General features: G+C 41.0%; 1 protein-coding gene across 5 annotated transcripts in view; it reads left to right on the forward strand.

Annotated features, from left to right (window-relative positions):
* Positions 1-4,062: 4,062 nt before the first annotated feature.
* Positions 4,063-26,117, forward strand: part of MCOLN2 (mucolipin TRP cation channel 2) — a 67,936-nt gene continuing 45,881 nt past the window's right edge. For 2 of the 5 annotated variants that reach the window (XM_081217059.1, XM_081217063.1), the window contains exons 1-2: positions 4,063-4,239; positions 22,855-23,014. In XM_081217059.1, the coding sequence (XP_081073185.1) occupies positions 4,163-4,239; positions 22,855-23,014 (237 nt within the window). In that variant the 5' untranslated portion in view covers positions 4,063-4,162. Of the gene's footprint in view, positions 4,240-4,615; positions 4,688-4,864; positions 4,891-14,725; positions 14,791-22,854; positions 23,015-26,117 lie in introns of those variants that run through there. The other 3 variants (XM_081217061.1, XM_081217062.1, XM_081217060.1) reach the window with 3 other exon arrangements.

The raw sequence follows: 26,117 nt of genomic DNA on the forward strand, positions 1-26,117 counted from the left end.
GGGCTTATTTTTTTTTTAAACCAACTTTGATGAGGGAAACTGTTGGATTCTTGTCCTGTTTACTTTTGCCATAGATTTAGAATGTGTTTTCCATATTCTTCTCTACTCTTGCTTCCAGTTATTCTGACTGTGCTGACTGTGTCATCAGTGGAAACAATGCCTGATCTGACCTCAGACAACTCACCAACCCTGGCCTGGACCATTCTCAGGGGCTGTCCTTGAGAGAGAGGATGATTGCTGTATATACAGTAATCATTGCATTTTAAAATCTCTCAAAGGAAAGAATAAGAAAGAAAAAACCATCACCAGCTAACAGTCTCGTATTTGGCTATGAAGGACAAGTGTTATTTGATACTGCTTTTAGTGCTGGAGAAGATCAGGTTTTTTAGTATAAGTTTTCTCTTTTCCTTTAATGTTAAAGGACAAAGTTGAAAGAGTATTCTATACACCTATGGAAATTAAACTGCATACAAAATGCATATTCGATCCCACAAGGATTGTTTTATTAGTACTTGCACAGCCTTGTGAAAAGTTCATGATGTACCGTGCCCCTCCTAGGCACATTCAGTCTCACAGAAAATGTTAGCATTTTTTTCCTCCACATAAACTTCACTGTGAATATTGTTCTTGTCTGCCTATCCCAGAAAATTGTTGCATTTTTACTATTAGCCTGTCTCATGTTTTCTAGACTATAAAAAATCCCCTTTAACATTGTAAATCAGTGAAAGTTTTATATGAAGGCAACCTACTAGAGAAATTCAAGAAAAAGTTTTATAAATTTAAACTTCCATGTTAGAGTACATTATTGAGCAAAAGATTCTTCTGTTATTTGGTTATTGGTCATTATAAATGTGAATCAGGGTACAGAACTCTTTGTACTGTCATATACAGAACAGAACATAGACATTTGAAAGGAACAAAGCACAGCACAAAACAATGACTATTACCACCCAGTGAGAAGTGAGCCAGGATCTTTGCCATAAACAAATGATTTTTTGAAAGTGAAAAACATAATACCTATTGTGAATTAATTTACTAATTTAGAATTGTTAGATTTTGTGCCTAGAAACTATAATTCATATCTTAGTATGTGTGATATTCACAGCTTTCAACGATCTGACTTCAACTATCCTTAAGTCTCATACTCCTCCCCTCTTCCCCAACCCCAGTTCCCTCAAACATGCAGGCGAAATTTTTCCTAGAGCCTTGCTATTTAAAGAGTGGTGAGTGGACCAGCAGTACCGGCAACATCTTCTAGTTAGAAATGCAAGCCCTCAAGTCCCATTCCAGACCCAGTGAATCAGAGTCCGTTTCAATACCATCCCCTGGCGTTTCATGTGCACATTCAAATCTGAGATACTTGGAGCTGCCTTTTACAACTATTTCTCCCTCTATAGTGTTTTATAAGAACTTACCTATGGTTTATTTTTTAAATGATACTTTTATGTCTATCAATAATATATGCATCACCAGTTACAGTTATTTATGTACACGTATCTCTTCTCTACTTTGTGAAACTAGTTGTAGATTATTACAGATGTGAAACTGTTTACAGAAACTGCTCCAAATTAGGAGAGCTACTGAAGTGTAGCAGTGGTTAGTCATGTCTTAGCAGTGTAGTGGTGTGGTGAGAATAAAGGTTTAGGAGACTGAAAGATTGAATAAAAATCTAGGACCTACTACATATTCTATGGGCGACCTCAGGGAAGTAACTTAAACCTCTCTGAACCCACGTCCTCATTTTGACAGGGAGATGACAGTACACAGAACGCTGAGCATCCAGTGAGATAACGTATAAATCAACCTTGGTACCTAGTGGGGCTCAGGGTTTCTTCTGGCCCCTTTGAAGCACAGGGCCCTTGTACATGGTAGATGGTCTTAATAAATGCAACGTTAACAATGGATTTTCCTTTTAACTACCCACTGGTAAGTTATTCAGTAGAATTGCCCTGCCTTTAGAAAACACTTATAACGAGAAGTTTGCTGATACAAAAAGATGTTATCCCAGTTTACAGTCCCCTTCTAAAGGGACTGTGGTCCCTAATGGAGTCCTAGGATTTTGAAGTTAAGGGATGTCCCTTTATAGTGGCTTTTCTTTGAATTAAAAAGGCTTAAAAATTCTTTAGCGTAAAAATTGTATATATAGATACTATATATATATAATCATATAAGTATATATATACACTTATATGTATAAATATAATATTTCTTATACTTCCTCCAACACTCTCCAATGAAGTCACAGTTTGCCTCTTTACACCAGAGTCCACATCCTTCCCACAAGAACAGCGCTGTAACATTTCCTCTCCTTTTCTTCTAAAAAGGAGCCATGCCAACTTTGCACCCACCTGCAGGGACTGTGACTACACAAACGGGAACTTCCAAGCCTGTCTCTACCCAGTGGGCACCTCTGATGAAACGGACTCTTAAATAAGGCATTTGCCTAATAGCCTACTGGAAGTGACTTTCAAAAGGGGGCGTAAAGAAAAAAAAATGTTCAGACTTCCCAGGTGGTCCAGTGGGTAAGACTCTGCGCTCCCAATGCAGGGGGCCAGGGTTTGATTGTTGGTAGGGGAACTAGATCCTGCATGCATGCAACTAAGTCCACATGCCGCAACTAAAAAGATCCTGCATGTGGCAATGAAGACCCAGCACAGCCAAACTAAATAAATTAATTAAAAAAATAAATCTTTAAAAAAAAAAAAAAGAAAAAAATGTTGCCTGCCATTTCAGTTTTACAAGGATCAAGCCATTAGCCACTACAGTCGCCCATGGACACTGCCCCCTGAGGGGAATTCAGGATGAAGAAAGATAGGGAGCATTCTGGGCTTTGTATACACCTAGATAGTTAAGATGCATATCTAAGGGAAAATTTCAGTGACCCCAGATTCTTTTCATACATAGAAAAGCACTAAAATCATTAACTTGAGATGTCTGTTCTTTGTGATTAGTAGTAATCTTTGGATGTTCCAGGACGTGTTTTTGTTTTGTTTTGTTTTTTCCCACAGCAAAAAAATTCAGGCATATCCTGGCTCCTCCCTTACGTCGCATCAGCTCCTCGGAGCTATCTGATGGACTGTTTGCAGGGCTATAGTCCTCAGTAAGGTCCTTGAATAAAACTTAACTCACAACTTTTGAGTCGTGTGTTTGTCTTTCAGTGGACAGGGGAGTCAGTTATGTATGCTTTTATATACCTTATGTATTTCCAACTGCTTCTACCTGGAGATGCATATTAAAATAATTACCTGGCAGAATATTCTTTGCCCTTGTTAAACCCAGAGACCTTTTAAACATTTGCTGATTCAAACAGCCTGGAACTCAGCGGACTTTGCTGCTGCTGCTGCCACCAGTAGGAATAGGCCTCCCTGGAAAAGAGGCTATTGGCTCGTCGGAACTTCCAAGTCAACATCACCCACAGCTGAAAGTGGCATTTGGGTAAGTGACCGCGACCCTCATCTCTAAGATTCATGTCCCGTTTCCGACAGGCGTCTTCCTTTGAAGCTCCGGGAGGGAAGAGCGGCAGTGGCTGCAGACCAGCACGTGGGCTTACCGAGTCCCAAGGCTCCGGTCTTGCAGGTCTACGTCCCTCTGTGCCCGCCCCGGCCACGTGGACACTCACTCCCCGCGCAGGAGGCCCACCCCACCTTCCCCGCGCGAGCTAACAGCGATTCGTTTCTCTTTCCCTGGTGCGCCCGTAGCACTTTTAACATCTCCGAAGCATGACCCTTGTCACAGAGTTTTGTGATCGTGCACTTCAGAATAAAAACACGTCAAAATGAACGAACTTCTCATTTAACGTGAAGTCCTGGAGGGAAAGGATCTGGTCTTTCTTATCTCGGTGCCCACAGTACTCAGCCCTGGGCTTGGCATTCAGTGAATATGGCCTGTGTCTTGAACGCATCAAAATACAAATGACTTTTAAAATGGGCAAAGGAATGGATGTAGGATACAAGAAAAGAATGCCGAAATCAAGGAAAGAATGTAGAGTCAGGGGCCCCGCAGGGCAGGGAGTGCACAGCCCGGCCGCCCGGGGGCGGTGTGGAGGGCGCACCGGCAGCCCAGCGTTCCACCGCGTGGGCCCCTTTTGAAGGCGCTTCTCCCCGGCCCTACCGCCTGGCCGTCACCCAGGAGGCCTCCTTCCCCCGTCGCTCCGGGCAGCACCATGTCTCGTGGCGTGGAGGCGCTGGACCTGCAGGTGTGGAGCAGAGCCTCAGGTCCGTCCCGGGGGCCTCAGTGCAGGTCAGTACCCCAGGGGCGATCGCCGTGGGGCCCCCCTCCATCCCACGGCCGTTCCTCGGGCGCCCACCGCCACCCCCTCACCGGGCTGCTTTTCTCCACGGGTCTCCTGACGCGCGCACCTCTGCTCTATCTCCCACCGCCCGCCACCTTCCACCTGCCTCCCGGGGCTCAGAGAGGCCAGCTCGCTGACTCGAGGAAAAAGTGCCCCAGGGCACCAAGTTGACACGCTCTCCGCAGGCTCCTCAGCCCGGGCGGGAGGCGACTGGGGGGAGGTGGGGACTCGGGAAGGGGCGGGAACGCCTGGCCACGAGCCCCTTACCCGCCGGCGCGCACCGACCCGCCCGGCAGCCCGCCGCCAACGCCGCCCGAGGGGAACCAGCCGCCCCCGCGACTCGCCGCGTCTGCCAGAGGGCCGGGGTCTGCGCGCCCCGGGCGGCTGGTAGGAAGGGTAAGAGAGAGGCGCTAAGAGGAGGGGGGGCCCGCCTAGGAGGGATCCGACTTCAGGGGAGGCGTTCCCGGCAAGGCTGAAACGCGTGCAGTGAACGGTTTCTCCTGCTCCGAATCCCGAGAGCCGTGGAAAGTTTTGAAGGCGCAGGCCTGGCCCGGCAGCCCCGTCCTTTTCCCCAGGCCAGGAAGCAGAGGAAAGACCAGGTGATTTCAGGTTAACTGTCAGATGAGGCGCCTGAGCTGTGTCTTTTTGGTTATTGGACTCTGGAGAAACCCTCATCAAGTGGATGGCTTTCCTGTTCTAGACTAGAGCTTTCTTGCTGCCTTGCTTATAGTAACTGCTTGCAGTTAGTTAAATCAGGCTGGGCTTTGCCTTCCGGAACAAACAGGCCTTTTCCTCAGGTGGGAGGGTGATAGCGTGTTTAACCCCAATTCCTCTGCCTTTATGAAAAGGCGTACAGTTCAGCCCGGTGGCGCTGCCAGTGGGCCCCAACTTCTTGGTCAAAGCTCCAACCACCCAGCCGTGCAGCTGAGCCGGGGGCGTGTAGTGCGTACAAACAGGCCTTCGCTCCCCTCTTAAAGCTCGCAAAACAAGTACAGTGGTGGGTGGTTAAACTTTCTTAAAATAGCGTGGAGACTTTCCTGCACAGCGCTCTCGATATTAAATACAAATGAACTTAACGCTAGCAAGGAAAGCCAGAATTCAAGAGGAGGATTTATTTGATCTCTGGTCACTGTCCAGATAAGTGTTTCACTAATTCCAAGCAACTGTGGTATATGTTTTTAGTCTTTTGACAGACCAATTTTGAATTAGAAGACAAAACTTTGGTGCAGCTTTTTTGGACAAATGGATACCTGTGAATGTCACATCAAAATGACTGGGTATCGTGTAATTTATAAACCATCTCTCTTAATGCTAAGTGTTTATACACTGCTTCCATCTACCGTAGCCCTAAAATCACTGTCCTAAAAGGTAGGGAGCAAATTGACCCTGGATTTATTTACTATCTTTTGCTTGGACTGATAAACAGGCTTGTGCTTATGGTAGGTATGGTGTGTATAAACTTTTTTTTTTTTAACTTGAATTTAAGTTTTTTCTTAGCACATTTCCTCAGGACTTAAATGGTTTTATCATGTCCAGTGAGTATCTTCAGAAGCTACCATTCTTAGAGTAGAGGAAACACACTTGGGTGTGCACAAAAGTAGGTTTTGAACGGTTTCTAATTTGAAATATACATATGTCCGGTTGTACAGTACCAGTGGGAGACAGGATTTTGTTTCATCACACACTGAGAATGGAGTAAGTCTGTAAGAAAGAGGTAGGAGAGGGATGTTAGGTTGCAAATTCTGATATGTAATGTTGCGGGAATCAACTATATGGTTCTCCCAGACGTGGGATGTGGACTTCACACTTCAGGACCCGCTCACCATCTCTGTGATGCACTAACCCCACAGCACAAGTTTGGGGGAATCTGGTAGCTTCTTCCTATTGAGTCAGCATTCTCGAGATTTTAGCTCATCTTCCTCTAAATACTTTAAGATGAGTTAAACTCCCATTACTGTGAACTCTCCCTTCTTCTTTAGCAAACCTTCTGTAAAGCAGGTTCTGTGGCTTGGATCCTTTAAAAACAGGCACATTTCCCACACGTCTCCTGACGATTTCCATGCAGAGGCCATAGTAATAGTGCCAATCGTATTTAGTCTCCTGCACATAAAAACGGGTAAATCCTGATGAAGTGTTTGAGGGGGCCATGTTCTTTTCTCCCAAGGAGGAGCATATAAAAAGTGTTGTTTTTAACAATAAAATAATGCATATAAAATGTCTTAATGAAGCAAGTAGGAAGAGTAGGGAGACAAATTTTGTACAGAATGGCAGAGAATACAGAACTGAAAGCCAGGAATGATTGTATATGGCAGCTAATCACTTTGGCTAGGTCTCAGTGAAGTGAAACCTAGAATAAGACAATTTTTGAAACTTAATGAAAAAACAGGTGCCTTTCTGTGGCTACAAGTTTTTACTTTTTTTTTTTTTTTTTTTGCGGCTACAAGTTTTTACTTTTTTTTTTTTTTTTTTGGCGGTACGCGGGCCTCTCACTGCTGTGGCCTCTCCCGTTGTGGAGCACAGGCTCCAGACGCGCAGGCTCAGTGGCCATGGCTCACGGGCCTAGCTGCTCCGTGGCATGTGGGATCTTCCTGGACCGGGGCACGAACCCGTGTCCCCTGCATCAGCAGGCGGACTCTCAACCACTGCGCCACCAGGGAAGCCCGGCTACAATTTTTAAAGTGACCAAAATAGTGGCCAAAGAAAGCCTTTTTGGCTACAAAAATTAAATGTGGAATCTTCTCTGAGGCTGGGCTGTTCTCTCTAGCTGAGGCCTGGAGTCCAAGCCCCACCTGTCAGTTCCCAAGAATGAGATCACCCTTCAGTGAGCTCTTACATCATGTGTTCTGGGCTTCATAGAGAAAAGTAATCTTATTTCCAGATCTCATTTTCTTTATCAAACTGCAGTATTCTTTTCAGTATCAAATGCGTAAAGCCATGTTTTGGTTTGTTTACTATTTGTTTGCTTTGGCAATCTTCTGGGGTTTTTCCTTCCCACTTTCCTCAGCCTAACTCTAGCTGAGCTTTCTACTCTGTTTTGAGCTTGGACCCCATTTTCTCTTCCCTGGTGTGAGGAGAGAGCTTTCAGGGTATGTTGCCCATAGATATTTCTCTCCCTTCAGTTGGGGGGACTGCTTCCTTTTTTCTCCTTTGAAGGTTGTATTTTGTTATCTCCCCTTGAATACATCTAGTGGTTTCAGCTTAAAAAATCCTGTCAGGCTAGAATTGGTGACTAGTGAGGCTAAAGATTCTGGAAAATTGTCCTTGGTATAATTCCAGAAGACCCACAATTTAAGGGGTGAGCTTTAAAAAAAATCCTGTCACCTATAGCAATTAGAGGGAATTGCTAGAGATAGTGTGCATCTAGGGGTTCCCCAACTGGCAATGAGGTGGGCTTGTCCGAAGATAAGGTAAACTCATCCAATGGTTTGAGGAAAAATGATTAATTATAACTTTAGTTATAATTTTATAACTTTTTTATGTTCCAATAAAACTTTGTTAACAAAAGCAGTCTACTGGCTACATTTGGCTCTTGGTTCATAGGCTTTATACCTTCTTTTAATTTTACTTTTCCTTAGGGAGAGTCATCAGCATTATTGAAAAATTGAGCACTTATTGAAATTGAGCACTTACTGAAAATGTTAGAGAAAGCAAAATGGAAGGAATGCCATAATTCCAGTCATCTTCTCCAGCTTTAACTGCATTTGGAATCCTGTGTTGCTTAGAAATGGAGTTTTGCTTTACTTTCCTCTCGTTCCTTTCAGGGAGCTGATGCTTCAGGATATGTTTTCATAGGAGGTATGGCTTGTTCAGAACGAGCAGTTTTAAGATGTCAAGTCCTAGTTCTGCTTTCCTGCTGGCCTGAGGCAGCAAAGTGGTGATGAGAGATGATTTTATAGGAACTTGGTGGCACAGTTGTCTTTAGGGAAATTCCTGAAAGTTGTAGCATGCTCATCTTTTACGGGTGGCTCTACAGGAAAATGAAAAGCCCCTACAGTCTTTTTTCTGGGTATTTCTCAGAATTAGAACGACCATGTCATTTATGTTCTGAGAGCTGTGCTGAGAAGGTAACTAAGGTTTCTTTCTTTGACGTTTTTTTTTTCTTCTTTTTAACTTCCTTTAATTGGGGCCCAACTACCCAGGGCCTGAGCTATCTGAACATTTTTTTTCTCTCTCTCGTGAGATTAGCAAATCATGAGAAAATCAGTTCATTGTAGGAACTGGAGTGAAAAGAAAAAACAAAGAAAAAACCCATGTGGGAGTTTGGGATTGGGCTAAAATCTTCCATCCGCCAGATTGCCCTGGGACATTCACCCTACATGATCATTGCTGTAGAAACACCAAATTTTAGTCTCTGGTTTTACTTCCCCTGACTCTCCACTTTCCATCCACCACACACAAACTAAGGACAGGGAAATATTTGATTACCTGATATGTATTATTAGACTCTGTGAAATAGCTTATTTTGACTCATAATGATAATTCAAGAATTCATGTTAATTATCCAAAATCAAGAAAATATGGAAAACTTGAAGAAGAAAATTAAGATTACCTATGATACTACTTCACAGAGATTACCAAAAAATTTTTTCTGGATTATGTAATTCTAGACTTTAAAAACATCTACATATAGAAATCAATGTTCACATTTTTGGAAAAATGAGATCTCAATGTGTTTATTTTGTAACTTTGAAAAAATTTTACAATATGGCATAGACATGTTTGAGTCAACACAGAGTTACAAATAGGTTTGCAATGAACATTTTTGTAACCATCCTTTTGACTGGTTATTTAAACACTTGTAAGATAAATCCATAGAGGTTTGATTCCTAGATCACAGATACTCTTCTGATCTCATTCTCTTCTACTGCCAAGTGCCCTTCAAAATATTTACATTTCCCTTCAATAGAGGTGGGTTTTTTTTTTTGCGTTATTGATAAATAAAATTTAAGATAGGTAGATTTTCACCATTCTGACTGTTAGTAAATTTGTTCTTAAATGTTCATTGGCCTGTTCGGGTCCTTTATATATAACAGGATAAATATTGAGTTGACTTTCTCTTATTAATAATTTGGAACTCCCTACAGGTAATGGATAGTAAACTTTTGCCTGTTTAAATATATTGTAGACATTTTTTCCCAGTCTGTCTTTTAACTTTTTTTTCATTAAAGCTGTTTTAATTTTTTTTTTACATCTTTATTGGAGTATAATTGCTTTACAATGGTGTGTTATCTTCTGCTTTACAACAAAGTGAATCAGTTATACATAAACATGTGTTCCCATATCTCTTCCCTCTTGCTTCTCCCTCCCTCCCACGCTCCATATCCCACCCCTCCAGGCAGTCACAAAGCACGGAGCTGATCTCCCTGCGCTATGTGGCTGCTTCCCACAAGCTATCTACCTTATATTTGGTAGTGTATATATGTCCATGCCTCTCTCTCGCTTTGTCACAGCTTACCCTTCCCCCTCCCCATATCCTCAAGTCCATGCTCTAGTACGTCTGTGTCTTTATTCCTGTCTTACCCCTAGGTTCTTCATGACATTTTTTTTCTTAAATTCCATATATATGTGTTAGCATACGGTATTTGTCTTTCTCTTTCTGACTTACTTCACTCTGTATGACAGACTCTAGGTCTATCCACCTCATTACAAAGAGCTCAATTTTGTTTCTTTTTATGGCTGAGTAATATTCCATTGTATATATGTGCCACATCTTCTTTATCTATTCATCCGATGATGGACACTTAGGTTGTTTCCATCTCTGGGCTATTGTAAATAGAGCTGCAATGAAAATTTTGGTACATGACTCTTTTTGAATTATGGTTTTCTCAGGGTATATGCCCAGTAGTGGGATTGCTGGGTCATATGGTTGTTCTATTTGTAGTTTTTTAAGGAACCTCCATACTGTTCTCCATAGTGGCTGTACCAATTCACATTCCCACCAGCAGTGCAAGAGTGTTCCCTTTTCTCCACACCCTCTCCAGCATTTGCTGTTTCTAGATTTTTTGATGATGGCCATTCTGACTGGTGTGAGATGATATCTCATTGTAGTTTTGATTTGCATTTCTCTAATGATTAATGATGTTGAGCATTCTTTCATGTGTTTGTTGGCAGTTTGTTTATCTTCTTTGGAGAAATGTCTATTTAGGTCTTCTGCCCATTTTTGGATTGGGTTGTTTGTTTTTTTGTTATTGAGCTGCATGAGCTGCTTATAAATTTTGGAGATTAATCCTTTGTCAGTTGCTTCATTTGCAAATATTTTCTCCCATTCTGAGGGTTGTCTTTTGGTCTTGTTTATGGTTTCCTTTGCTGTGCAAAAGCTTTGAAGTTTCATTAGGTCCCATTTGTTTATTTTTGTTTTTATTTCCATTTCTCTAGGAGGTGGGTCAAAAAGGATCTTGTTGTGATTTATGTCATAGAGTGTTCTGCCTATGTTTTCCTCTAAGAGTTTGATAGTGTCTGGCCTTACATTTAGGTCTTTGATCCATTTTAAGCTTATTTTTGTGTATGGTGTTAGGGAATGATCTAATCTCATACTTTTACATGTCCCTGTCCAGTTTTCCCAGCACCACTTATTGAAGAGGCTGTCCTTTCTCCACTGTACATTCCTGTCTCCTTTATCAAAGATAAGGTGACCATATGTGCGTGGGTTTATCTCTGGGCTTTCTATCCTGTTCCATTGATCTATATTTCTGTTTTTGTGCCAGTACCATACTGTCTTGATTACTGTAGCTTTGTAGTATAGTCTGAAGTCAGGGAGCCTGATTCCTCCAGCTCCGTTTTTCGTTCTCAAGATTGCTTTGGCTATTCAGGGTCTTTTGTGTTTCCATACAAATTGTGAAATTTTTTGTTCTAGTTCTGTGAAAAATGCCAGTGGTAGTTTCATAGGGATTGCACTGAATCTGTAGATTGCTTTGGGTAGTAGAGTCATTTTCACAATGTTGATTCTTCCAATCCAAGAACATGGTATATCTCCCCATCTATTTGTATCATCTTTAATTTCTTTCATCAGTGTCTTATAATTTTCTGCATAAAGGTCTTTTGTCTCCTTAGGTAGGTTTATTCCTAGATATTTTATTCTTTTTGTTGCAATCGTAAATGGGAGTGTTCTTGATTTCACTTTCAGATTTTTCATCATTAGTGTACAGCAATGCCAGAGATTTCTGTGCATTAATTTTGTATCCTGCTACTTTACCAAATTCACTGATTAGCTCCAGTAGTTTTCTGGTAGCATCTTTAGGATTCTCTCTATATAGTATCATGTCATCTGCAAACAGTGACAGCTTTACTTCTTCTTTTCTGATTTGGATTCCTTTTATTTCCTTTTCTTCTCTGATTGCTGTGGCTAAAACTTCCAAAACTATGTTGAATAAGAGTGGTGAGAGTGGGCAACCTTGTCTTGTTCCTGATCTTAGTGGAAATGCTTTCAGTTTTTCACCATTGAGGACGATGTTGGCTGTGGGTTTGTCATATATGGCCTTTATTATGTTGAGGAAAGTTCCCTCTATGCCTACTTTCTGCAGGGTTTTTATCATAAATGGGTGTTGAATTTTGTCGAAAGCTTTCTCTGCATCTCTTGAGATGATCATATGGTTTTTCTCCTTCAATTTGTTAATATGGTGTATCACGTTGATTGATTTGCATATATTGAAGAATCCTTGCATTCCTGGAATAAACCCCACTTGATCATGGTGTATGATCCTTTTAATGTGCTGTTGGATTTTGTTTGCTAGTATTTTGTTGAGGATTTTTGCATCTACGTTCATCAGTGATATTGGCCTGTAGTTTTCTTTCTTTGTGACATCCTTGTCTGGTCTTAGTATCAAGGTGATGGTGGCCTCGTAGAATGAGTTTGGGAGTGTTCCTCCCTCTGCTATATTTTGGAAGAGTTTGAGAAGGATAGGTGTTAGCTCTTCTCTAAATGCTTGATAGAATTCGCCTGTGAAGCCATCTGGTCCTGGGCTTTTGTTTGTTGGAAGATTTTTAATCACAGTTTCAATTTCAGTGCTTGTGATTGGTCTGTTCATATTTTCTATTTCTTCCTGATTCAGTCTTGGCAGGTTTTACATTTCTAAGAATTTGTCCATTTCTTCCAGGTCATCCATTTGATTGGCATATAGTTGCTTGTAGTAATCTCTCATGATCTTTTGTATTTCTGCAGTGTCAGTTACTTCTCCTTTTTCATTTCTAATTCTATTTATTTGAGTCTTCTTCCTTTTTTTCTTGATGAGTCTGGCTAATGGTTTATGAATTTTGTTTATCTTCTCAAAGAATCAGCTTTTAGTTTTATTGATCTTTGCTATCGTTTCCTTCATTTCTTTTTCATTTATTTCTGATCTGATTTTTATGATTTCTTTCCTTCTGCTAACTTTGGGGTTTTTTTTGTTCTTCTTTCTCTAATTGCTTTAGGTGCAAGGTTAGGTTGTTTATTCGAGATGTCTCCTGTTTCTTAAGGTAGGATTGTATTGCTATAAACTTCCCTCTTAGAACTGCTTTTGCTGCTTCCCATAGGTTTTTGGTCGTCGTTTCTCCATTGTCATTTGTTTCTAGGTATTTTTTGATTTCCTCTTTGATTTCTTCAGTGATCACTTCGTTATTAAGTAGTGTATTGTGTAGCCTCCATGTGTTTGTATTTTTTACAGATTTTTTCCTGTAATTGATATCTAGTTTCATAGCGTTGTGGTTGGAAAAGATACTTGATACAATTTCAATTTTCTTAAATTTACCAAGGCTTGATTTGTGACCCAAGATATGATCTATCCTGGAGAATGTTTGTCTTTTGACTTTTTGAAGTCTTAATTTTGGTTAAGATCTGTTAGTTATTTTCATTGGCTTCTGAATTTTCTCATGCTTAGAAAGCCATGTTAAATTATATTTTTAAAAATTCTAAATCTTATGCGTCTATCAATTTTATTTTTTAAATGTGTCTAAGTTTTATTTTTGCATTTGTTTTCAAGGTGGGTTCTAACTTTCTCTTTCCCCAGTGGATTGCAAGTTTTCATAACAATTCATTGAATAATTCATTCTTTGGAAAGACTTCAGGAATATTAATTGAAACAAAATAGGGTGTTTATTGGCAAACCAAGCAACTAGATTACCTTAAACCCTCTAATGTATCTTGGCTAAGCAATACTTTTCAGTATATTGTTAACGTAATTTTTCATATCAATTATTTTAGATTTTCTATTGTTTTGTTGTTTTTATTATATTTGTTGTTTTATTATTATAATTTGATCTTAATGGGTACTGGCTAAGGAAAAGTTCACATAGTTAGGGTTGCCATCTTTTTCACTGGCTCATTTCTTTTTTCCAAAAAATTATTCACTGAACACCTATTATGTGTTAGGTAGTCTGCTTTATGCTGGAGATATAGTCATATGCGAGACCAGGCCTTCATGGAGTTCCCTTGTAGGGAAGACCGGCAAAAATTGCAGTCTCAGTTATGAAGGAAATTGATGAGAGAGGCTGTGGGAAAGCCCTCTTTTAATAGAGTGATCAAGGAGCCCGCTCTAAGGAGGTGCCACTTGAGCTGAGACGTGAAGGTGAGAAGGATCCAGACATGCAGAGCTGGGGGAGTAGCAGTGGGGTAGATGAAACAGCAAGTGCACGTGCTTAGAGCCAGGAAGGAGGTGTAGTGGGGTAGTAAGGAAGGGGAAGAGAGGGTATGGGAAGGAATGGACAGGAAACTTTCAGGCCATGGTAAGAGGATTGGATTTTAGTCTAAGAGCAGGGGGAAGCTATACGGGGTAGGGAAGTGATGTCTGTCTTAACACGTTTAGAATTACCCCTCTGGCTACTATGTGGAGAATTGGGAAACTGTTGCAGTTGTCTGGTGAGAGTTGATGCTGCTGCTGGGACCAAGGAGGCTGCAGTGTAGAGAGAAGGGGACCACTCCATCTAGTGTTTTGGAGGAAGACTTGATCGAGTGGGTGTGAGGGTTGAGGAAAAGGGGAAATCAAAGCATGACTCTGGAGCAAAAGTTCCTCTACTTTGCTGCACATTAGAATCGCCTGGAAAACTTATCAAAATCTCAATGCTCAGCTTATACCTAGGCATCAATTAAATCAGAATGTCTAGGCGTTGGAAGCCAGACACTGAAACCTTTAAAAAATTCCCAGGAGACGACTATGAAGCCAATGTGGAGAACCATTGACAGAGTGAGGGATTGCAGCTGAAACATATAGATAGGAGTGTGTGATCAGGCGTTGAGCAGATGTGCGGAGAAGAGGGTGGAAGGTTGGTATGAGAAACCTATTAGTCATGTGGGTGGAGTTTCAAGGAAGAGGTCGGATAAGGGAGTCTGTTCAAGAGAGAGATTTGCCAGAGGTGCAAATGTGAAAGTCCACATCCTGTGGATAGTATTTAAAGCCACAGGACTCCATGAACTCTTCTAGAAGGGAGGATAGAGGATAGAAGTGCCCTAGACAGTCCTGAGGCACTCTGGCATCTGGAAGTCAGATGGAAGAGGAGCCAGTAAAGGAGAGCCAGAGAAGCCCAGTGAGGTAGGAAGCAAACTAGGGGAGTGGGATATCCTAGAAGTGGAGAGATGATGTTGTTCCAGGGACATGGTGGGTAGCTGGATCAAGTGCTGCCAAGCCACCAAGCTGAGACCTGAGAAATGGCCGCTGGAATCTGCAGCCGGCGATGGTTCCCTCTGAGCGGGTTTAGAACGGAAACCCAGTGTTTGCTGTAGAGAACCTGAAGCACAAAAGTACCTCGAGGAAGGTAAATGCTGGATTCATTCCATCATGGCTTTACTTGCTTTTTCCTTTTCCTTTCAGTAACATTTAGAAGTCTCCTGAATTTACAGACTAGGATGCTGTGGTCTGCCAAAGTATCACACTGTTTTAAATAAGAGAAATTATGTTGGAAACATTAGTTTATTTGAATGTAACATTTTTTTCCCTTCATTCGTGACCATTTTACAGGCCATTGCCCTTTAAGAAATATTAATTCAGGGATCAGAAGGAACACTGGACAAGGATTCTTATTGGATTCTTGGGTCCAATTCTTATTCTAAATCGGATCCTTATGGTTGGGGGCAAGTCGCAACCTCAGGGCACCTTAGTTGCCTCATTTGTAAAATGAGGAGATAGGAACAAGTAATCTCTAAGGTAAGGATTTCAAACTGGATGCACGTTAGAATCACCTGGGGAGCTTTTTAAATACCCCCATGCCCAGGCTGCACCCACACCAATCAGGCCAGAATCTCTGAGGGGAGAAGCAGGGCTTCAGTACTTTTGAGGTGCCCCCAGTGACTTGGTGTGCAATCAGGGGTGAAAACAATGATCTGAGTTCTTGTCTAGCTCTAATACTTTGAGTTATTCTGTCCTGGGTATAAATACATTCCTGCCTTAGACAAAATCAGAAAAAAGGGAGGAATGAATAGATACTAGGTGGCAGCTAGCAGTGTCTGTCATGGGAGGTCTCAAAATTTACCTTCCAGACCTCCTCTCACAGGAAGGGATTGAAGGATACTCTCCACAAAAATGAGGGAGTAAAGAAAGAGGTGGAAATGGGATCCAGGAAATGCTTCTACTTCTAGTGCCGCTACATCAATACATGATACCTATATGGGCCTGATAGGAGAATGCAGAATCCAATTTAGGAAGGAGGTGAAGGGAATTCCCAAACTGATGGCCTTGAATAAGGATTAGAAAGCAACCCATGTAGTTGGAACAGGAGGATGAGGGCTCCAGGGATGATGTCTCTGGGAGAAGGGAATTGACAGGATGCCCAGCTTGGTTGACTGTACTGAAAGGAGGTGGCAGATTCAGCTGGAGTTTGGTGATAAAGTCCTGGTTGGTATATGGAAAACTAAGCAAATGGAGAAAAAGGCAATTAACTCCAGAAAAAAATTTTTATAAGAGAGAATATAAAGTCATAGTGTATTGGGGGCTTCCCTGGTGGCTCAGTGGTTAAGAATCCGCCTGCCAATGCAGGAGACATGGGTTCCAGCCCTGGTCCGGGAAGATCCCACATGCCGCAGAGCAACTAAGCCCACGCGCCACAACTACTGAGCCTGTGCTCTAGAGACCGTGAGCCACAACTACTGACCCCGCGTGCCACGACTGCTGAAGCCTGTGTGCCTAGAGCCCATGTTCCGCAACAAGGGAGACCACCGTAGTGAGAGGCCCGTGCACAGCAACGAAGACCCAGTGCAGCCAAAAATAAATAAATAAAATGAATTTATTGAAAAAAAAATATATAAATAAAAATAAAATCATAGTTGTACTGATAGCTCAACTCTGAAGAGTATTTGCATATTCACTTCATAGGTTCTGAATGTTAATTTATCTGAATGTTTATTTATTATCAAATTTTTATTAAAACTTTGTTGGGACAATGAGTGGGGAGGTGAAATGTGTGTGTTGGCTGAGGGGGGGGGCAGCTCTAAGAGCTACATCCCTATTTTCCATAGGAGGATATAAATTGATAATATACTAAAGAGGAAAAAATAGTGAAATGGTATTATTTAGAAATGTTAAATAACATCAACAAAGCAGATAAAAGTGGTTGCCCCTTAAGGGGCAGAAATCAGAAGAGGGGTTCATTATAGTCCATTTAAAATGAAGTACACACTTAAGTTTGGGGGGGAGATGACAGTGGGACCAGGTCATGCAGAGCTGCACAGATGTCAGTTCTGAGAAGGCAGCCTGGTGGTACTCTTCACTGTGAGGAGGATGCAGGAAGAAGGACAGATGTGGGAACTGGTTCACCCTGCTTCCCCTGCCCCATCCTCTGTGACTAGGAAGTGCTAGTTGTGGATTAGAAAAAACATTCTACTTCTAGTGCTGCTACATCAGTACATGATACCTATACAGGCCTGGTAGGGGAAGGGTTACCTATCAAGATTATTTTCCATTTATTTGTTGGAGCTGGGGGAACAGACATCAATTTCTCTCTAGCTAAGGAGTGTATAATATCAGCTGGGATAACAAAAGAGAAACCACATCTCAGGTGTAGCTGCAGTTCTGAAACACTAGAGAAGTAGTCCCAAATATTTTTGATAACTTATCCCCAGCAGTTAAAAGAACATCTACTCTCTCTGAATGGATATTTATTTTCATACTGTATGTAAAACCATATATGCTATAAAACAGGTAAAATGAACATTCTAAGGGCTGAGATAGATGAGGATGTTAAGGAAAAATCCTAAATGCAGTGACTTCATGATATCATTATGACTTCACAGTATCATTACCTAATATCTTAGCTGCAATATATACACTTAGGGCAAGGTTCAACAATAGTAGATTTAGTCAATACTGTAAGTACTTTTGTGATAAATCTGGGTTTTTTTCCCAACTTCTTTTCAGATCAGATTTGCTTTTCATCTCTTTTTAACTCATGGCCAACAAAGGTTGTATTAGGGGAGTATTAGCTCTCCTATTCTCTTGATGTTAATTTAGGCTTACATTAGTTTTACAAGGAGTCTAATGTTCTGCAAGAATCTTTATGTCCATTTTGTGAGGATAAGCTAAAGTGGATAATATACTCTAACAAATGCTTAAATGGGCCTATGTAAACCTTAAGTGGTGGGAATCTGCTGAAAAGCCATGAGGGCACCATCCTCCGGGAACTTGCACTCTTCCCCCAGATAGCCTTGTGCACTTAATCGAAATACAGGCATCTGGCTTTCTGACCACATGAGGGTATGTTAGGTGTATAATTCATACATTGAAACTTGTAAATCTTAACTTACTTTTGCTTGGTTAATACAATTAGAAGCCCTAGCCCTGTCTTCTCACATCCGATTGGATGGTCTTGCATACGCGACTTGTGTGCACGCACCCCACTTTGGAGGCCACTGCAGTAGAAAACAAACTTTCAGCCCTCTTTTTGAGTAAGGTAAGGGTCATACAAGCTGAAAATCAGTAGCAGTCTGAGCTGGTTAGCTTATTTGCTAAGTAGATCGTGCTAATGGGAACAAGGTACCATCACTGAAACTGATGTGTGCATTTTTCTGAGGCAAATGTCGAAAACCTTCACAAGTTCCTTGAGGTTAAGAATTGCCAGTAATTTGTTCTGTTTTGCTTTTTTCAAAACTTCAAGCTTCCATAGACTCCTTTGGTCATTGATTTGATAAAGCTGGAGTTGCCCTTGGTCATATGATAGGCTTCAAATTAGCTGACATCACCCAGTCCTGATTATCTGGGCAAAGAGTAGATTTTCTTAATAACTGATGGTAGCTCTGATGGGCTTCCTTCCTGACTTCTCCCCACAGTACCAGTGTCAGGCTTCCTTCCTAAGTCCAGCTTCTCTAGCTTTTATTTAGCCCACTGTGCAGATGACTTTCCATTCTATTCCAGATCTTGTTTTTACTCTTACAAATACTGTGTTCTTTTCCTTTGATATTTGGGTATTTGTGCCATTTATTAAGCTTATACAAATCTATGTTTCCTATGGTTTCGTGAAACAAAAATAATCCATAAGTGTCGTGATTGCTCTTATTTATTTCCTGCAATTTCAGTTGCGTGACTGCCCTGCAACTGATGGATCAGTGTGACTTAGATCTTCAGGGATTTCTGTTCCTTAACTTTTTATGGTGTAGTCACTTCTCCTGGTTGTGTTCCCACCAATTAGCAACTCTCTGTCCTTTGGAAGTTGCAGTATTCCTCCTGCTGATCTAATTCTTGCTTACCACGTTGTGATTGCAGCTTTCAAGCCTCCTGTACCAAACATCCAGCCCGGTGCTCAGCCCTAGAGTGTGTTGGATAAGTATGTGTCAAATGCAGGAATGTTTTAATGTTTTAGTCTTATGATATTGTCCTGTCTCTCTTTTGTTTTTTAGTGTCCCCTCTTTTCACTTGGCACTTTTATTTTCGGCACTGTTGTATTTTTGATATAGTGATAAGATGTGTGGTTGTGTGTGCACCTGTGCATGCCCATGTTTAATACCCTTCACCTACTGGGGAACTAGGGAAAACCCACAAATTGAGAAGAGTGGGGCAGTAAAGTGCCTTCAGAAATGTAGAGTTTAGAAAGCTTACACACTTGCATTTTCCTTGAGATACCAGAATTTTTGAACCAAAATATCATTAATATTTTTTCTGTATTTTTATCATTGTATCATCAGTTGATCACATTTGACTAGTACTATCCTATATTTCAACTATTGGCTCCTGCACGCTTGAGGGGAAAGGTTTTCATGCTAGCTCTTTCATTTTTCTTTTTATTCTTCACAGTGGTATGAGTACTGCAGCGGTTCTCTAAACACCTAAGTGAAAAACTTTGGGAGGTTTTTAAATAATTAGTGTAAATAATTTGATACAGTGAGTGATCCCCATGTTCATTATCTGCTACTTTGCCTTTTTTTTTTTTTCTTGGCCGAGACTTACCTTCTTAATCAGGTTTCTTAGGGTAATATTAAGAGCAGTTATCATTTCCTGAACATTGAGTGGCCATATTAGTTGAGGAAACCAGCAGCTGGAAGAATTACTTGAAGCCTCTTGGAGCAATTGGGCTGCATCAATTCCCTTCTCTTTGTTCCAGGGCCCTCAAAGCATACTTCAATTATATCACTTGACACATTTCATTATACTTTTATCTCTTCACATCTCTCCCTTCCACTGGACTGAGCTCCTGGAAGGCAGGAAAATGTCTCTGTCAGAGCTTTGCTCACAAGGTATTCACCAAGCACTTGACCTACTACACTGTGCTTCACACCACTGTTTTCCAGGAAACAACTTCCTCTTTCTTCAGTACAGTGTTTCTCACACTAGAGGCCGAGGGTATGTTGCGGGAAGGAGTTTCCATGCCTTTATTCTCAGGGTTCTATCACAACTTTTCAGATGCCCTTTTTATTTTACTACATGAAAAGACATTGTGAATCATCAGGATGAATACATTAGCAACACAGATCCACTGAGGTGATGGTGGTTAACACTGAATTCGGTATCGCTCAAACATGCCCGTGAAGCTTCCACAGGCATGTTCTCAGGGGTCTGAAGGTTCATATTGGAGGATGTGGCTCTTAGGCACAGTTAAGATGCCACCTTCTTCTTGGAAATGCCTCCCTTGATCAATGCTCTTCATCAAGTGCTCCATAGCACCTGCCACTCCGTGTATTAGGACATGTTACAGGATTCCCCCTCTGGCTCTGAACCTGTCTCCCCAGAGGCAGACCCCTGCTTCCATAATACTTTGTTTACTTATGGTACAGCAGCCACTGAGCTATTTGATAACTTGTGAATTTGCACTCACAAGTCTGTCTCTCCTACTGGATGCTGAGCATCTATTCAGCTTTGGGTTCTGAGCACCCAGCAAAATTGCTCAGCACAGTAAGTGTTCAGTAAGTTGGTTAGATCAAATCAGGAGGTAACTATAGCAGCTGCAGGGCAAACACAGTTAAAAAGTCTTCTTATTCTTTTGAAATGAGACTCATTTTGGTCATTGATTTTTCATTTTTTTTGTTTTTCCCAAGGTTTTCTTATAGATATTTTTACCTATATGTCTTTAAATATGGTAAGCATGGTTGTTTTCTAATCTGCGTCTGATTCTGTTATGCTTGGCCCTATTTCTACTGTTTCTTAAGTTGACTGCTTTATGCTACTTGGTTTCTTCGTGGGCCTGGTTTGTATTAGTACCTGTTAGTCAACGTGTTTTACAAGTTATTTGTTAGAGCTCCCCAAGTCCTAGGATGAGCGTCTGGAGAGGTCTGCATGTGTTTACCAGGAGACGAGGGCAATTCCAGTCTGGAGCCCCCTGAACCAAGCAAGCTCACAGTTTAACATTCCCTGGCTCACCCAGGCAAGAGGCTCAAAGGGCTGGGTTGTGACCATCATTTCTCAGTATGGGTCCTTCCCTTCCTTTCCCTCTCCCTCCCTCCCTCCCTCCCTCCTTCCTTCCCTCCCTTCTTCTTTCCAGCAAAATAACCTGGCCTACTAATTCTGGAAATAGGAGGTCTAAATATTAACTTAAAAATAGAAAATCATTAACAACTGAGTATAAGCCTTAAAAAGTCTTAAAGTAAGCCTTAATATAGTCTCTCTTTTTTTTTTGAGCTTCTTTTAAATTTGTTAGTCAAGCTAAATAACATAGGTCCTAAGTCAATATAAAAATGTCATTAAGATATTTTAGGTGAAAAGATCCCTAAGAATGACCCCCAATTATAAAATCTTTCTAAGAAATGAGTAATTTGAATGATCGGCTAAACTTAATAGAGTTTATTCATTAAACTTACCATCAAGATGCTTCCTGTTTCAAGAAACAGAAATCAAACTTAAACAGGCTTAAGGTCCAAAAGGTGTTTATTGGCTCAACTTGAAAGTCTTGGAATCATGGCTTCAGGCACAGCTAGCTCCAGGAACTCAAACATTGCATTAGGCAATCTTAACTGTTTTTCTGTGTTAGCTCCACTCTTTGGCAAGCTCTTCTATGCTGGCTTCCAGGCAAGATGGTGAGCTGACTTCCAGGAATTCTAGACTCAGCCTATGCTTTAAGTCTGTGATCCCCAAACTTTACTGATTATGCATTCAACAGTAAAAGTTAAGCACATATCCCCAATGTGTATATATTATTTATAAATTATATGCTACTATATTCCACTGTTATTTTATATGTTATATTATTAGCAGAGCTAATAAAAGCTAATAAAAGCTAATAAAAGCCTCCAAGAGGCTTTTAAGATAAAGAATAAAATGGAAATACTAATATTTTCTATTCTCCCAGTGGATTGTTTTGCACACCCCATTTTGGGGACTACTCAGTGGAAAGACCACGTCTCTTCCATTGGTTATAATTACAGTCCTGTGACCACATTTCATTGGTTCTTTTTCACCTAGCTTGAGTCATGTGCCCATTTCTGAGTCCAGAGTCCTTGAAATAGTAAAAGCAAAATTTTGCTAATATATAGGATGACACGATTATCTGATTGGGCATAAATAGAGAGATGCTATTTTAACTTTAAAGATATTTATAATTTGGGATCTTATAATCACTGAGATATCATGCAAGAAAAAAGAGACATAATCCTTCTTTCAAGGATTATAGAACAGAGATTCTCTATTTCCATAACAATTTAATTCCATTAGTCTGTACTACATTTCTGTGATTTCACACCTGGCATATTACAAAAGTATCCCACCTAGTTTTTGTTAATACTCCAGTGACAAGTGAATGCTATCTGTTAGGATGTAGGAATTGACAAGTCTTGCAAATAAAATCCTATTTTTGTAATTTTGATAATGGTCACTTGGAACAAGATGGGTAGCTATATGTAAAGGCAGGTGATAGAAGGTCCTGAATCATTGTCAGATTTCTAAAGTGAAAAGGACTTCACTGGCTGGAGAGAGTTTTGCTCGTAAGAATGGGTAAAGCGGGCTTCCCTGGTGGCGCAGTGGTTGAGAGTCCACCTGCCGATGCAGGGAACACGGGTTCCTGCCCTGGTCCGGGAAGATCCCACATGCCGTGGAGCGGCTGGGCCCGTGAGCCATGGCCGCTGAGCCTGCGCGTCCGGAGCCTGTGCTCCGCAACGGGAGAGACCACAGCAGTGAGAGGCCCGCGTACCACAAAAACAACAACAACAACAACAACAACAAAAACACATTAATCTTCTTTGGCAGAGATGCAATGGCTCATCTTGATTCTGAGGTGACAGAAGAATGTCTGAGAGAAGACCTGAAGTTTTACTTCATGAACCCTTGTGAAAAATTCCGAGCCAGACAACAGATTCCGTGGAAAATGGGTTTGCAGATTTTGAAGATAGTCATGGTCACCACACAGGTAAATTATATTATCAGTTCATTTGTTCTTTTTCTTACCCCAGGATGAAACTGTTTTCCCATGTTCTGCCACTTGACTTTTGTCCTGAAAAGGCCACGCTCATGTTCATAAACCTGTAAAATTATATTGATTCTGGAGGGCAGGTGGTAGGTCGAAGTTCGGTTTAGATGCCGACTTTGTTTTAATAAGGGACTCTGAGGTCATCTCTCACAGGTTCTGTAAATATAGATAATACTAGATCTGAAGGGGGTGTGGGGTTTCTATATCTGAATGAGGCACAGGGCTTGTGAAGGCTGCCCAGTCCAAAGTGATCTGTGTTCTTGAAATCTTTTATCTTTATTCAAATACATCTTATATAAATACACTTCGGAAATCTGCATTTTGGACCGTTTTGATTTTGGATTTATGGAATGCTAAGTTTTCTTTTCATCAGTAGCTAAGTGCTTAACTAAACATTCCCCCACCTTACCTATGCCCCGTCCCCTTTCCCAGGCTCTATAAGGAATGTCTAAAGACTACACTGGGACCTTTTGCTTAAATTCATATTGTTAAGCACTTTATTATCAGTTGTCATCTAGTTTTTGGGCCTGTGCTACTGAACCAGTTTTAGGGAGGCTTCTCTGTAGGTAACTACATTTGAAACACGTGTCCTTTTAAAAACAGTACTAATTTGGGATATTAGGCTCCATGGGAAAATAATCATTCTGTCATCAGTGTAACAGCTGTTTGTAAAGATGTGATTTCTGGAACACAAAAGTAAATACCTTTCTAAAAATCACTTCCATATAGTTTTAGAAATGAGAGAGGCGGCTCCTGCCATAACTGAAGTTGCATCTTTTTCCTGTGTTCATAAAGAGGTCTTGTCACTGCATGACATGCTGTACCAACCAGCTCATCACGTTTTAGGGTAAAAAGTTACTTCCAAAGAGACAAAGATGAGAGGCAGGGCCAATGTTAAATGTATATGCTTAGCTATTTTCTTTGAAAATTTTTTTCATTTTAATTCTTGGTTTTGAAGTTTTAATTTTGGCAACCTACCTATAAAGTAGGTGCATTGCTAGTATTGTTTGGAAGAAGGAGAAATAATGTCCCCTTTTGCTATTTGGTTAATTTTGATTTTTCCCCAATTACTTCTCTTGCCAAACCAGCTGTCATTTCAAGTTTTTGATCTATTAATGTTATTAAAATTGTAACTTACCTAGGCATAAAATATCATCACCCTCTTTGACTTACCTTTTTTGTCCTGATAACGACTAAATAAATCCCATGGAGTCTTCCTTCAAAACTGTATCTCTTTATGTTTTGCCATATTCACTATCTTCTCTCTAGCACAAACTCTTACACTGTTAGTTAATTAAAAATGTGTATGAAGCACCTCGTATGCTCTGCATTGTCTTGGGAGTATAAGCTGTGAATGTGTTACCACTGCTGACAGCTCACATGTAGCCAGCCGTTCCACGTGCCAGGCGCAGTAAGTGTTTTATGTGTGTTAGCTCATTCCGTCCTCACTGAAATCCATGAGGTAGGTTCAGTTTTTACCCCCTTTGTATGGATGAGGAAACTGAACCAAAAAGAGCTGAGTAGTTTGCCTGTGGCCATTCAGCCAGTAAGTGGCAGAGCCAGGATTTGAGCTCTGGCAGTCTGGCTCCAGAGTCTGCACTCTTATTCAAATACTGTTTCTTTCTAGATGTTGATCTTCAGAGTTTGCACTCGAGGAATACACATAAGTTAACTAGGCTGCTTCTGGAATTCATCTTAGGCCTACCATTTTTATCTCCATATGCACCAGTCCATTCAATACATGTCAGATTAATTTTTCTTAGAATGCTTTTATTGTGTCTCTCCTTCTCAGAAACTTCTGTAGAGCCCTATTTTCCACAGAACAAAATTTTGACTCTGTGGCCTGAAATTCACAGATTTCCACAGTCTCCTTCAACTTGCCTTTCCAACAGGTTTTCATCTCCTGTTTCCTCCCCACATCCCAGACAGATGGACCCACCCAGTGATTCTCGTCCCTGCCCTGTTGTTGTTTCTCCAAGTCCAGAGGGATTCTTTTTCTCCCTTTTGAAGTCCACCTCCCCTGTCAGCCTTGCCTGATCACTCAACATGTAGTTTTTCTTGGTCCACTAGTACCCCTTGCTGGCCACATCACTGATTTCACTTTTAATAGAATATTTCTGGGAATCGATCATTTACTTTTTTGTGTAACTGTACCCGGCCTCCCCTAACAAAACTGTGGTGGATTAAACTTGTGTTCCCCTGTAGGGTCATTCTAATAACTTTTGCTACTTGGGTGATATGTAATTGGAACAGATTTCTCAAATATCTTTCTTTCCTTCAAATCCCACTTTTCTCTCCTCCTCTTTTTCTGTCTCTTTTAGCACTCCATCCTCAAGTCTAATGGGATGGGTTCTATTTTATCACGGTTGATGGGAAGGAAACTTTTTTTTTAGACATTCCTGCCCTGTATTCTGCAGTGATTTATAATCTTGAGAGAGGTGTCTACATTCTTTTGCTAGATCTGCTCTTTCTCTCCCATATTCTTTGTATATTATTAGAGTGGTATCTTGTTTTTACCTGGTACAGAATATTTTCTCCTCCATTGATTTCATAATCAGGTCTTAAATTCACAATCTTTGCCAGGCTGCACTTAATGTGTAATTATTTTTCTGTCTTATAACCTCAGCAAATCTTAAGATCTAGTTAGTGGGGCTAGAATGCACTTTTCTGTCAGCCCCTTTTAACAAATGAAATTATTTGACCAATCCTCCATCATCTCTTCACTCTTGCTCTGTAGGGGGTGTTTTGTTCTGCCATCTCAGGAAGGGGACCTCATGATCTCCCCCTCCAGGGTTTCTCTTCTCTACTGAGAGATGCTTGGAAAATCCTACCCCTGACCTGATTTGGGGCCATACATGTGGATCTTTGCTTGTTCTGTGAACAACAGGATGGAGAACATTTCCTGTTCTTGATGCCAGATGGAGGTGGTTCCAAGCAGAGATTATACCTCCCTGTTCTCTCATTCCCAAAATTGAGGTAATGAGCTTTGAGTTTAAATAAGGTGGTAGCTTAAAATAGCAGCAAATTGAATGCTGCTGTCTTG

This window comes from Mesoplodon bidens (assembly GCF_964165515.1).
Source record: "Mesoplodon bidens genome assembly, chromosome: 2".
In the NCBI taxonomy this organism is placed as follows: domain Eukaryota; kingdom Metazoa; phylum Chordata; class Mammalia; order Artiodactyla; family Ziphiidae; genus Mesoplodon; species Mesoplodon bidens.